General features: G+C 29.2%; 1 protein-coding gene across 6 annotated transcripts in view; it reads left to right on the top strand.

The window, feature by feature from the left end:
- Positions 1-1077, top strand: part of LOC124953281 (unconventional myosin-Va) — a 111430-nt gene extending 110353 nt beyond the window's left edge. For 5 of the 6 annotated variants that reach the window (XM_047504414.1, XM_047504413.1, XM_047504417.1 and 2 more), the window contains one exon: positions 699-1077. In XM_047504414.1, the coding sequence (XP_047360370.1) occupies positions 699-856 (158 nt within the window). In that variant the 3' untranslated portion in view covers positions 857-1077. The remainder of the gene's footprint in view (positions 1-698) is intronic. The other variant, XM_047504416.1, reaches the window with a different exon arrangement.
- Positions 1078-13423: the final 12346 nt, after the last annotated feature.

Here is a 13423-nt window from a genome sequence, read left to right as displayed (position 1 = left end):
ACAATTTTTAAACCACAAAATTATTCTGTCATTTATTTCTACTATCATTATTATTTCACTGTTTAGTTTTATTTAATCATTAAGTCGATCTAAATCTCTCGTACCTGCTTTTGCACAATATTATCTCTGATCATACTGATCGAATGACTGAATAACGAGAGGAACACACGAAATCCACTCAAAGGACACGATTCGTTGTTGCCTTTGAATTTACGGTCGACTCTTCCGAGCAACCGACAGCTAATTAGTTGGTTATTCCTTCGCTGGTATATCCTTCGAGAGCCAGGATATCTTACTTTGTTCTCTGGTTTCCGATATTTCGTAACCTTTGCCCCCTCCCCCGAATCTCGTCGTTCGAACAAAGTTACTTATTTTAAAAGTGTTAGATGATTTTCATTTAGCATGGGAATATTCAATCGCATAAATCCTTTCATAAACATGGACGACGTTGATTCCGAACTACTGCAGTGTAAATCGATTTTTCGATCTTTTCAATTAATTGTTTAATTAATCGACGATAGATGAGATATGTTTTTTTTTTACATAGATTTAAGGTTCGTCTAAAAATTATTTCAATGTCTTTCATCTTCTCAAAGGTCGATTATCATATTTTGGGATATATAATATAAAGAAATATAAACGAATGAAGAACTCATGTTTTTTTTTTGTTTTGTTATCGATTTGTAAACAAATTTCAGAAGAAGGGGAAGGAGAGGTAGTGTTATTGAAAGGTGAAACCGTTTTAGTCGTTGGAGCATCTCCGAGGCGAGGACATCTCTTAGTAGAACACAACAATACTACGTTACACGTGCCTTATCAATTCATGGAGCTTAAACCTTGCAATATTAACGTATAATAATTTATTGCGTTTACAATTTTCAACACCAATTATATATATTTCTAAACTATTATTTGGACAATTCATATGGAGATAAAACCTTGTTACAGGAAGTGTTTAGTAATTTATTACATTTATGATTTTCAACTCCGAACTGTACATGTACACATATATATATATATATATATATATATATATATATATATATGTGTGTGTGTGTGTGTGTGTAAATCTAATATTTGAACAACTCATTTCTTAAATGAGAAAATTAAGATTTCTTATCAGGTTTTATCAGCTATGTCCAATTCGACGAAAATTTATAATTTTATTAGTTTATCTTATTCATTTATTATCCAAAATTATTAATAACATTATTCGGATATTTAGTACGAATAAGTGATTGAAAAGAAAAAAAAAGAAAAAAAAAAGAAAAAAAAAAGAAAGGAAAGAAAAAATAAGTAGCATCGTATTGAAATTCTCACTAATTGTGAGAAGAAGTAGATTGGTGAGGGGAATACGGAAAGAGGGACAATGAACGTCTAATTAATTTCACTGAGCGAGTTTAAAGTTCTTGAAATAGTGCTTATCGCTTGTTTAAGACAGAAGTAACTGATTAGATCGTAACATAAATATACTTCCATATTTCCTCGAAACCACGTTTGTCTTCCATGTAGATAAGTGCATGTCGCAGTATAATGCACAGAAATGCATAAACGTATGTACGTATGTCTGTGTGTGTGCACAAAACACACGCCTGTGTTTGTTAATACGTGTGTTTTCTAATAGCACATTTTTTAATTGCGTTAAGTAATTTAATTACTAATGCTTCGTTTTATATATATATATATATATATATATATATATATATATATAAGAAATTTATAAAAATGATCAGAATATTACATACCTATTATACAGGGTGTCCCATCTAATTCGGCATTGTGTATGAATTTGTTAATTTTGATTCGTTAAACAATGATTTTCGAAATTTCAAGATAATTGATGGTTCTTTAGAAGAGAATCATATGTTCTTACGATCATTATGCAATAACCTAAGTTCAGACCAATGCAATGAACTATGATACTACGATCTTGAATACTAGCAATCGAAAAAAAAAAATACACATCGATGATCTTGAAATGATAATATGATATTTCTTTTCCTTTCCTTTATTTTTGTCGTATCATCAAACAAGCTGTCATAAAGATATTTCAAGTGTTCGAGTTATGCAGGACACCGTGTGTATATATATATGTATATATATATATATATATATATATATATATATATATATATATACATATATACATATATCTACGTTCGTTCGAATTTGAATATCGTCGATATATTGTAATTTTTAAGTCACATTCGCCATCAGTATTCCTTCCTGACTATTCTTGAATTCTTAGTGCCAACAACTATAAAGAAAATAGAAGAAAGAAAAAAACAGAGGGTAATAACAAAAAAAAAAAAAAGAAAAAAAACAAACAGAAAGAAAGAAAGAAAGAAAGAAAATTCAATCGTAATAATATATCACTATGCGCTGTACATGTACCATATTTGATTAAGGCCTCTTTCGAATTACTATAGAATATATTACGTACGATTAGTGCCACTTGATTAGACTTTAATCGACTTTTAGTTATTACTATCGATATTAGCATCTAAATAATAAGAAAACTTAGCTTTGTATATTAGCTTATATACTGATTCATCAAAGATTCTAATAAAGTTTTAAGAATGAATAATACCGTTAGATACGTACGAAGAAATTGTATGTACATACTATAAAGAGATTATTTGTGATCAATTTGTGTTATTTACGTATGATTTACGAATGATGGATATACGTATTTGTAGTTTCTGTAATTACTTATAATGAGATAATAAAAATTAATGAAAAATATAATTATCGTTTTTGATTATGAAATATATCGAATAGACACCTACAATGAATCTAGAGAAGTATTCGTATACTGATCAATATGAAATAAAATTCATTTATTCATTTATTCGAGCTATTAATTAAAATTATCATTAAATTAATTATCATTAAATTTATTAGATTAAATCGATCAATTCGATTTGATCGATTTAACCTAATAAAATATATTTATATTTCAATTGTTGATCATTCGCAGATCAGCAGAAGTTACATTATGAAATTATCATCGTATTGTATTAATCAGTTTCATTAGTTTTATAATTAATTTGAAAGGAAGGTTAGTCAATGTGTTTTGAATTGGGTATGTATGTTTATTGGCATTAGAGAACACACGTGGCTTTGTCGGTGATATATACGGACGGACGATTCAAAAGGAAGAACTTTGACATGAAATCGTTTTCACATTGCTTACAAACGTTGATGGCTATGAGAAGATTCAAACTCGTGTTTCCATCTTTACTGAAGTCATCGGAGAGTGAACATCTCGCTAATGTTTGACTTTGGACTCTCTCGAAGTTTGGTTTAATCATTGGAGTGAGCTTCTCGAACGTATTGCTCATCTAAAGTTAGAATTTTACACACACACACACACACACACACACACATACATAGACAGGCATGCACAAATATATTTAGATGATATTTAATATTTTGTTTTGTTTCTATTAAATTATAAATTTTTTAAAAGATTTATCTTTACGTCCCTTCATTTACATTATTTTTCGATAGTTTAATTACAATTTAACTAATATCTGATAGTTTCTTTTTTTTTGTATTACACGTAAATATATATTTTAATAGACATTTGTTGAAATTTGATTTTGATCGCTCAAATGAAATTCTGCAACGTATTGCTCAGTCGAACTTAGAATTTTGTATCGACGGTGTTTAATAATAATATACTTCTTTTACTTTTTATTAATTCCTTTCGGAATTTTTCTAATATTTTTAAGATCCTTCTTTTACATTATCTGTTATAATCTGATTTTATAGATTGCTCATATCTGATATTATTATTAATTTAATATTTTAACTGTTTCTTTTTCTTTTTTTTTTTTCTTTTGCATTTTAAAACTAAATATTAAAAATCTTTTATATAGGACGTTCCTCTAATAAAATAGTTATGAGTTATTACATAGTATATCATATTTTATATTTATTAATTTTATGTTTCAATGTAAATTGTTTCATTGTTATTATTATTATTATTATTATTAATATTATTATTATATTATATTTATATGTTATCTCATAGAATTTTTCCTTTTGATATTAACTGTAACGATTTCATTATTATTTCACTTTGAATTTATAAAATAAGATATCCCATTAGGAAAAAAAAAAAAAAAAAACTGTAATACTATTCTCTTTCTTTCTTTGTTATTGCATTTGACGTAAGATAAGAATCTTGGTTGGAACTTTGAAAAATAAAGAAGATACTTCTCACATATCTTTTTATCCGTAATGGAGTCAAGGAGAATAACGGAAACGATGAAATTATTTGCTTCTAGAGAAAGAGAATATTCTCGTACCAGCTATATTTACTGTACTTATATTTACGTAAGTATCTATATACGTGTGTACGTGTATAAGTGTACGTGAGATTCTTTTACTTACATCTTTCTTTATTCTCTTTCCTTTTCTCTTTTTCTCTTTCTCTTTTTCTCTCTCTCTCTCTCTCTCTTTCTCTCTCGATCTCTCTCTCTCTCTCTCTCTCTCTCTCTCTCGAATAACCATTATCTGTCACCGTGGGAATTCCGGAACGCGTAATAACTCAACTTATTGTTGGAAGTTATAACTTTATACGGTTGAGGCCTTAGTTGGAAAAGCGTGCTGACGACAAGACAAGGAACCTTCTTTACTTCTTTATACCACTTAGCAAAGAATTCCTTAAGATTAAAAGGAATTGCTCGTTCATTGTATATTTTCTTTTAGATCGGACGCATAAACAAATTTTATCAATTACTAATCCATAAAAACAGGAATGTTTATTTGTTTCGTTTGTAACATTTTTAGAATTGATCGATATTCTTTTCTGTATTTTCTTTTTTTTTTTTTAATTAGCTTCTATAATCATCATGCAAATTTTATCGATATAGGATTTTCATATTCGTTCGTTTAAACTTCAAAGGAAATGTCTGGAAACATGAATTTTGTCTAGGCTAATTAGAGATTAAATAGGGATTATTTTTATGATTAAATAATTGATCGATATTATAGATTATTCTTGTTATTATTATTCTTATTCTTATTATTATTATTATTATTATTTGTATTTTTCTTCTTTTTTTCATTTTTATTAACTTCTTATTGTTATTCAATATTAAATAATTCATCGGTTGATTGATATATTGTAACATCATCGTAAGAAATTTCATATCACTCTATAAATAAATATTATATATAAAGAGATATATATATATATATATATATATATAATAATATATTTATATATATATATATGTAGATAATTAAGATATATATATAAATATTTTTTCAAGAAAAAAAGAAATAAAAAGGACGAATATAAAAATATATATATATATATATATATATATATATATATATATATTAATTTTAACAAAGAAGATATTCAATTGGTTCTTAATTTATAATCAATTTCTATATCTAATTACTTAAATATTTCTAATATTCAGGATGTTCTATTTGAATTTATATACATAAACTTTGAACATTTTCAGAATAATTCAAAAAGATATTATATTAATACCAATTCTAAGTTGATCATTAGTCTTGTAAGCTTATATTTTTCTAACGATGTTTCATATTATTTTTTTAACAGTAACATACATAAATATATATATATATATATATATATATACATATATATGTATGTATATATATGTATATATATATACATAATATATTGCATATACGTAGATTCTATGGACTCTGATGTATACGGGTGCCGTAGAGTAGCCGACTGTTTTGATTCTCATGTCAGAAAGTTGGACGTTTTCCAATTTCTCATCCCTTTTACCTATCGCTTAAGGCGAGAATGTGAATTTTGAAATACGATTTTAAAGCTCCGAATATTGCTCGCTCGATTTGAAGAAAAAAATATTCCTCTACTTTGTAACTCCATTTAACATTAACGAAATATATCAAAAGGAAGAAAAAAAGAAAAGTATAAATGACTTTAAATGTCTTAATGAAATTAAATTTAATTGGATCGTGATCATTTATAATTCTTGAATTATCTTATTTTCGAAAAAAAAATGTATTTGTTACATTAATATCGAAAAATCGAGTTATTTTAATATATCACAATAAATAAATACATTTCATTGTACCATTTCTTACATATATTAATTGTATCAGTTAGGATGATATTTAAAATCAATATTCTTCAATGATATTTTAAAAAATTCGACTTATTTTAATAATTATTTATCAGACAATTCCTCGATCTTTTGTCGGTCGATTTTCTCATGTAAACGTTAGTAGCCAACAACCGGTGGGAATAGACGTATCCAATCCTGCCTTTGATAGGGAACTTGGAAGCTTGTCGCGAATTTCTAACATCGCTACAACTTGGATAGTGTCATCGTAGTCTCAAGATCAAACAAAGGATCTTACAACGGTCTTATATATATATATATATATATATATATATATATATTTCTCTCTCTCTCACTCTCTCTTTCCCGCCCTCCTTCACTCTCTCTTCTCTCTTCCTCTCTCTGTCTTTCTTGAAGGTTCATGAAATCTCATTCGATAATGGCTTAGGATATTCATCGACCCACAAAGCAACACGAGAGTGTCGGCTACACTACACTAGTATACTAGAACTGCTACTATAAGATAGGAAACTATCGGATGAGAGAGAGAGGGAAAGAGGGAGAGAGAGAGAGAGAGAGAGAGGGAGAGAGGGAGAACGATGTCACGTATATTAAATTTCTTCTCTTCGTCGCCTGCCTTTTCCTAGTTACCTTTATTTACGAGCTACAAGCTTTTCAGAGCATACTATCAAATATTTTCTATTTTTAATATATACGATTTGATAGAAAGAAATATTTTGCAAAATTTGGTGATTGAAAAATGACGGATAAATGTTAAAAAATATCTATCTTATGGTTATAGGGTGATCTATAAGGTGAATCGTTAGAAATCGAAACTCCATCGAAAAATCTATTTAAAATTGTTTTCATTTTAATTCTTTTTCATTTTCTTCTTTCTTTAGATCTTTTCTTTTTTCTTTCTTTCAACCGAATACTATTTCGAAATAATATTCTTTTTTTTTTTTGGAAATATTTTTATTATTTTACATACGACACAAATTCAAGACATTATTGTCAGATAGATTGGCAGTCGGTGAAAATAGTATGCAAATTTTTATACGAGTCACCCTATATACGAAGTGGAATCATAAAATTGGGACGGTTCATATATATTTTGTTTCGTAGTAGACGGAAAAAATTTATAGAAGAGAAAATTGAATGGTATAAAAATGTTCATTTTTCTCTCGACATCTTTTTTTTCTATTTCCTTTTTCTTTTTCCCTTTGTCGTAAATGCAACGACGCATTTGAAAAATGTAATTGAATTTTTTTTCAGATTAGAGCCGTATGTTTCTTTTTATTTAAATCAATTTTCCTGTATGTTCTGTGTATCAAAAAAAAAAAAAAAAAAAAAAAAGAAAAAAGAGAAAAGAAAAAATGTGTTGGGAGGTTACGTTTCCGAAAAAAATGGGTTACTCACGAGATATTTCGAATTTTAATACTTCCAAAAAAAAAAAAGTGAAAAATAAAAAAGAGAAAGAAAAAATCATAACAAGTTTCGAAGGAAGAGAGAGAGAAAGACAGAGAGAGGCAAAGAGAGGCAAAGAGAGACAGACAAGAGAGAGCAGAGGGAGAGAGATAGAGAGACAGAGAGACAGAGAGAGAGAGAGAGAGAGAGAGAGAGAGATAGAGAGAGAGAGAGAGAGAGAATGAGAAACATGCGAGATTTTTTGTTAAAAGGTATAAACGAAATAAAATTTTTGTTTGCGCAGGATTTTACGAGGAAGAAATATTTCCTAGTTTTACTAGAGCGTTTCCCGAGGGAGTAAACGGGAACGATCGAAACGAATCGAGTCAAATGTGTACATCGAAATAATCTCAGTTTGCTCGATGATTTACATTTCAATCGATTCACCTATCATTTTTCAGTTGACCACACTGGACTCTTTTCCATTTTTGCTGAAATGAAAAAAAAGAAAAAGAAAAAATAAACAAAACAGGAAAAGAAAAAATAAATAAATAAAAGTAAATAAAAACCAGTTAGACATATATGTGACCTGACAATTAGTATCTCTCGTGTAGAGTTCAGAGTTAGAATGTGGTAAATTGTTCCCTAGGGAAAAAGTGTCTATTGAGTTTTATAGGATAGGATGGATTTGTCGAGTTTGGTCGATTTAATCTTTCTTGATTTTTTTTTTTTTTTTATTTCTTCCCTTTTTTTGTTTAATTTTTTTTCTTCATGCGATTTTTCCTTTTTTTTTTATAAACAATATTTATTCTTATTTTACGATAATATTTATTAGATCATACGCAAAATCAAAAGAAAAGTTTTCTGCATTAGAAAAATAATAAAAATGTTACTTTATTTTTTAAATTTATTCGAATAACATATTTCTAAATCTTAATATATTTAAAACTTTAATATTTCTTTAAACTTTTAATATTAAATGATTATATAGTATTTGATAAATTTTATTAGTATTATTTGAATTAAAAACTCTCTTTATCATTTTTTTTTTCTTTTTATTAAGATAAAATAAAGAAATTTTTCGATTATTATAATATTTATATGAATACGACATATTTCACCTGCAGATAGGTAAAACCTCATATTTGTTGGTAATGTAGTTTGCAAATACCATTTTTATCAGTAAGAATTCTTATACTTTCGAGAACAGAAAACATATTCACATACAAGATAAGATGTCTATATTTAGAAGTCATGCAATTTCTACTGATAAATATATTTTTTCATATAGGTAAAATTTATTTCGAAAACAATATGGCAGTAAGAAAATAATATTAATAACAAAACATTCACATTTAATGATTATCAATATTCTCAACGTCAATTGAATGTTAAATACATATACATACATACACACATACACACACACACACACACACATTCTTTGTTCATTTGATAACTTTATTATTGCTGATATATTGATAATAATTGTTTAATTTTCAAACTAATTCAATTGAATAGAACTTAGTCACTAATGTTTTTTGTCTCTTACTACTTTACGTACAAACACGATTCACTTATACACACAAATATAAAATATTCATTCTTTTGTATCTTTATTTCTTAAAATTTCTTCTTGTTGATTAATACTCTTGACATCAAAGATCGATAATAGCTGGAAAGAAAAATCTGATCGATCGGTAACGACTGAATCAACCCATTTAAATTTCAATGAACTCTTGACCTTTCTATAAATTTTCTCTCTCTCTCTCTCTCTCTCTCTCTCTCTCACACACACATACATACGCACGCACGCACGCACACATTCTTGCGAAATAAAATTCGTTGATGCTAATTAGGAAGCTTTGGGAACATGGCGAGATGTGAAAATTTTTTTTCGAATATTATCCCTTACAATATCGATGAAAGTACTTACCTATTCTCTATGTGTTCTATAGGTTGAAGAAAAGAGGGAAAAAAAGGGGCGGGAATTCCAAGAGTTCGGTTAAGTTCAACGAGAGGTTAATGAAATCCAATTGAGAAAATACGGATTACGCGGATCAACTTTCTTTCGATGCGAATAAAATCTGTAAAAAAGTGGATTTATTTAGAAAATGAAAAAAAAAAAAAGAAAAAAAGGAAAATAAAATTCTTTTTTTAATATTACAATTGAAGTAGAAATAAAGAGAGATAGAAAGATATATAAATAACAATAATAAAAAAAAAAAAAAATGGGAAAACAATTTTATTGCCATATGAATTTATTTATTTTCTTTTTATATTTTTATTTTTGTTTTTATTTTTATACAGAATTTTATACATATATACATAAAAAAGAAATAAATAAAATTGGAAAAATATCGCGACTTAGGACGCATCTCTGATGCCCCACATGCCAATATTGACGAAGGATACTATCTACCTCATCACGGAGTGACGAAATAGCCCAGCCTTACGACGAAACTTAGGGTCGTATACGATGCTTTCGCTCGTATTGCCAGAGGTACTTTGCTCAATGATAAACTCATGGTTGGTCCGATCATTCAGGACGATCTCTTCTCGATACTAATTCGAGTTCCGTATGCATTCATACATATTGACAGTAGACATTGCCAAAATGTACCGCTAGGTTATTTTGCATCCAGATGATTTGGCATGAGAATCGTTTTCTGTCCATTAAAACGTATGAGTTGAATACGGTAACGTATGACACCTCATCGGTGTCTTTTTTGGTCCTTCGTGTGTTGCAGCAATTGGCTGACGACGAAGGCGCAATCTGTCTCGAGGCCGCCGAAATCCTTAAACGTGATTTCTACGTAGACGATTTGATTACTGGCACTTACACTTACGAAGAAACCGTCAAAATCAGAGACGGAATAATCAAAATCACGTCAAATAGTGATTCCGCCAGTTACGACAGTGGGCCTCCAATAACGAAAGCCTGGTGTAGGATATGGTCAAGTGCTCAGCGGACACGCGTATACGTTTAAATTTAGAGAAGACCACCTCTAAATTTATAGCATGAACGTATGCATAACAAAGCGTATCATTCTTTCACGCATTGTCAAACTATTTGATCCGCTCGGTTTTCTTGGTCCTGTCGTTATTAATGTCAAAATACTTGGCTGAGTGGGTGTTGATTAGGTCGCATCAGTTCCCATTAAGATCTATAAGTCATGGATCGCCATTCAGGCTCAATTGCACTTAGTAAGTGGATTACGTAAAAAACGTTGATTGTTGACGAGAGCATTTTTAAATGCACTTCTCGCATCGGACCAACGATGACAGTCGATTCACACGGAAGAAATGTCCTCCCGTCTAGTCCTTGTCGTCCGAGCTATAAACTCACTTGTCGCGATGAATAAGGGCGACTAGGATATCGTTGTAGGCCGTCAGCAAAATATCACTCGCCGCGTTCCCGCAAATTAATGGGAGAACGCGCGTTCTTTTAAAAGATCCCATGAGAAATGAACGGGCGATATTAAATGATGCACGCTATGTAAATCTCACCGTGTATTTGATCAGATGAGTAACAATTGTTTGTGTGTCTCATGTATGATGTGTAGTTAATTGTACTGGTTGATTCTGAAGGAGGATTGAGAGCTTAGACGTTGTGAATCTGAAAGATGTAACTTAACTCCTTAAATGTTGTGAGTCTGAAAGCTGTAATTTGACTGCCTTTTGGCGTATTTTGAACTATCCACGTAAAGTTAAATGAGATTGGTAAATGGGCGAAGTTTGATCTATGGAAAGGGAAAAAATAAATGTCTATTGGTCGGGGATAATTCATTGGAATGTTTAAACATTCCATGTGGGCCCTTTTGTTCTAGTGTTCTTATAGATTATAGAGTGTCAATGGATATTTCAAGGTTAGGCGACAAACAATCCTTAGCTTATTGAGCCTAAGCTTCTACTTTTATTATTTATTTACTGGCTGGGTTGTCATATTATCGAAACCCAGATACTTTACTAAGAATGCTTAAGCCTAGACAAAGGTGGCCATGTGTTTTTTATCTATGCGTTTTGTTAGCCAATAGTCAATAGGTTCCCAAGGATAACTATTTCCAATGGTGTTATATGATCCTTAAGAGAAAGTACCGTGAACAATGGAGAGACGCACGTGTGCGTCAACGAAAATATATTTTTATAGGAATAGAGATATATAAAGTATACGTTTCTATACACCTATAAAGCTGGAAACTCACTATGAAAATGTATTATCAAGTGAAGTTACTAGAAATAGTGTTAAGTAATATTAAAATAAAACATAGTATTGTGTAGGAAGAGAGAGAGAGAGAGAGAGAGAGAGAGAGAGAGAGAGAGAGAGAGAGAGAGAGAAGAGAGAAAGAGACAGACAAACAGAAAAGCAGAAATAGAAATAAGTAAATGAAAAAAAAAGAGAAGTTGAACGATCAATCGATAGAAAATTCGATTCTTTTGCGTAATGCATCGAACGATCAAAATGAAATAAACCGAGTTGGTCTCGGCATATTGCATGTTATTTTTTCATTACAAATTGCATTCGAAGTGAAAGCAGGCAAATAAAATAGAAATGTGTTCCACGTTTTTGTTTCCCTTATAGAGTTTACCATAAACATTAATTGAAGAAAGTTATCGATAATAATGATGATATTTGTACTATATATACATATATATATATATATATATATGTGTGTGTGTGTGTATATATATATATGTATTTATTATTTGTTTTTTATACATTATTTTTGTGCAAATTATCAATGCACGTAATGTTTCCATCGATTTTTTTGAAAACGAAAAATATGCGATAGGAAACAAAAAATAAAAGAAATCAAGAAAACTTAAAACTCTTCAAATTTTGTTTCGTTTACTTACCTTGCACTTTGACCGTTAGTGATTCACGTGCTATAGAAGTCGTAAGATTCGTACGAGTTATTTCTACATCTGCTTCTTCTTTTTCTTTTATCCTTAGCCTATACGATAGACAAATCGGAAAAGTTTCCTCAGATAATCGGCGTAGGGTAATAAAAATGACAAACTTCCGAAGTTCTTTCAGATTTTCTTTCTTTTTTCCCTTTTTCCTTTTTTTTTTTTTTTCTTTTTTTTTTCTCCAGTGTAAAATCCTAGCTAGCTGATATCTCTCTGTTTATTCGTTTTACTTACTTCAAGAACTTAACAATCCGCTTCGAATTGTTTTCTCGATATCCCATGAATCGAAGGATAAATAAGTTCTTTCTCTTCTGTTTTTTTTCTTTGAGAATAATCGAGATAAAGCTAAATATAAAAATTCGGCTATAGAAAAGAAAAAGAAAAATGAATAAATACCATATCACTTTAATTCCAATTTCCTCGTATATTTTACAATAGAAAAATATAACGCACACGTAACAATGTATATGTAATTAAAAAAGATTTTTTTTTTTTTTAGATAAATTAATATTCCTAAAAGTAATGATACAGTATGAAAAAAAAAAAAGAAATAAGAAGAAGAAAAAACAAAACATATATAAAATCTTGAAAAAAATAATCCCTATAAAAATCGCAATTATTTTCAATATCAAGCGAGTTGTTGGTGTATCGAAATTATTGGAATTAATTTTTTTTTTTTTTAGAGGTTTTAAGTGTGGTCAGGTATAAAGAATAACAATGAAAGACGAAGAAACTCTAACCGTTCTCGTTTATTTGGTAACTCATAGATACATGTTAACGTCCGATAAACCTAGGACAAAGTAAAGCGAAATAGAACACTGCTGGAAATAACGCCGATAACTGGCAATACTTTAATATCCGATAGGCTATCTCAGACATTAGGAATTACCTCGGCGTTTGAAAATCATTAGAAAAATACAAGAGAGATTGCGCGCGCATTGTTCATTCAAACGAATCCTTATCGACGATTTGTTTCACACAATTTATTATCGTTATTTTAATAAGATATTATTCACGTG

The sequence above is a fragment of the Vespa velutina genome, chromosome 12, assembly GCF_912470025.1.
Source record: "Vespa velutina chromosome 12, iVesVel2.1, whole genome shotgun sequence".
NCBI lineage: Eukaryota > Metazoa > Arthropoda > Insecta > Hymenoptera > Vespidae > Vespa > Vespa velutina.
This window is presented reverse-complemented; position numbering and strand designations above follow the sequence as displayed.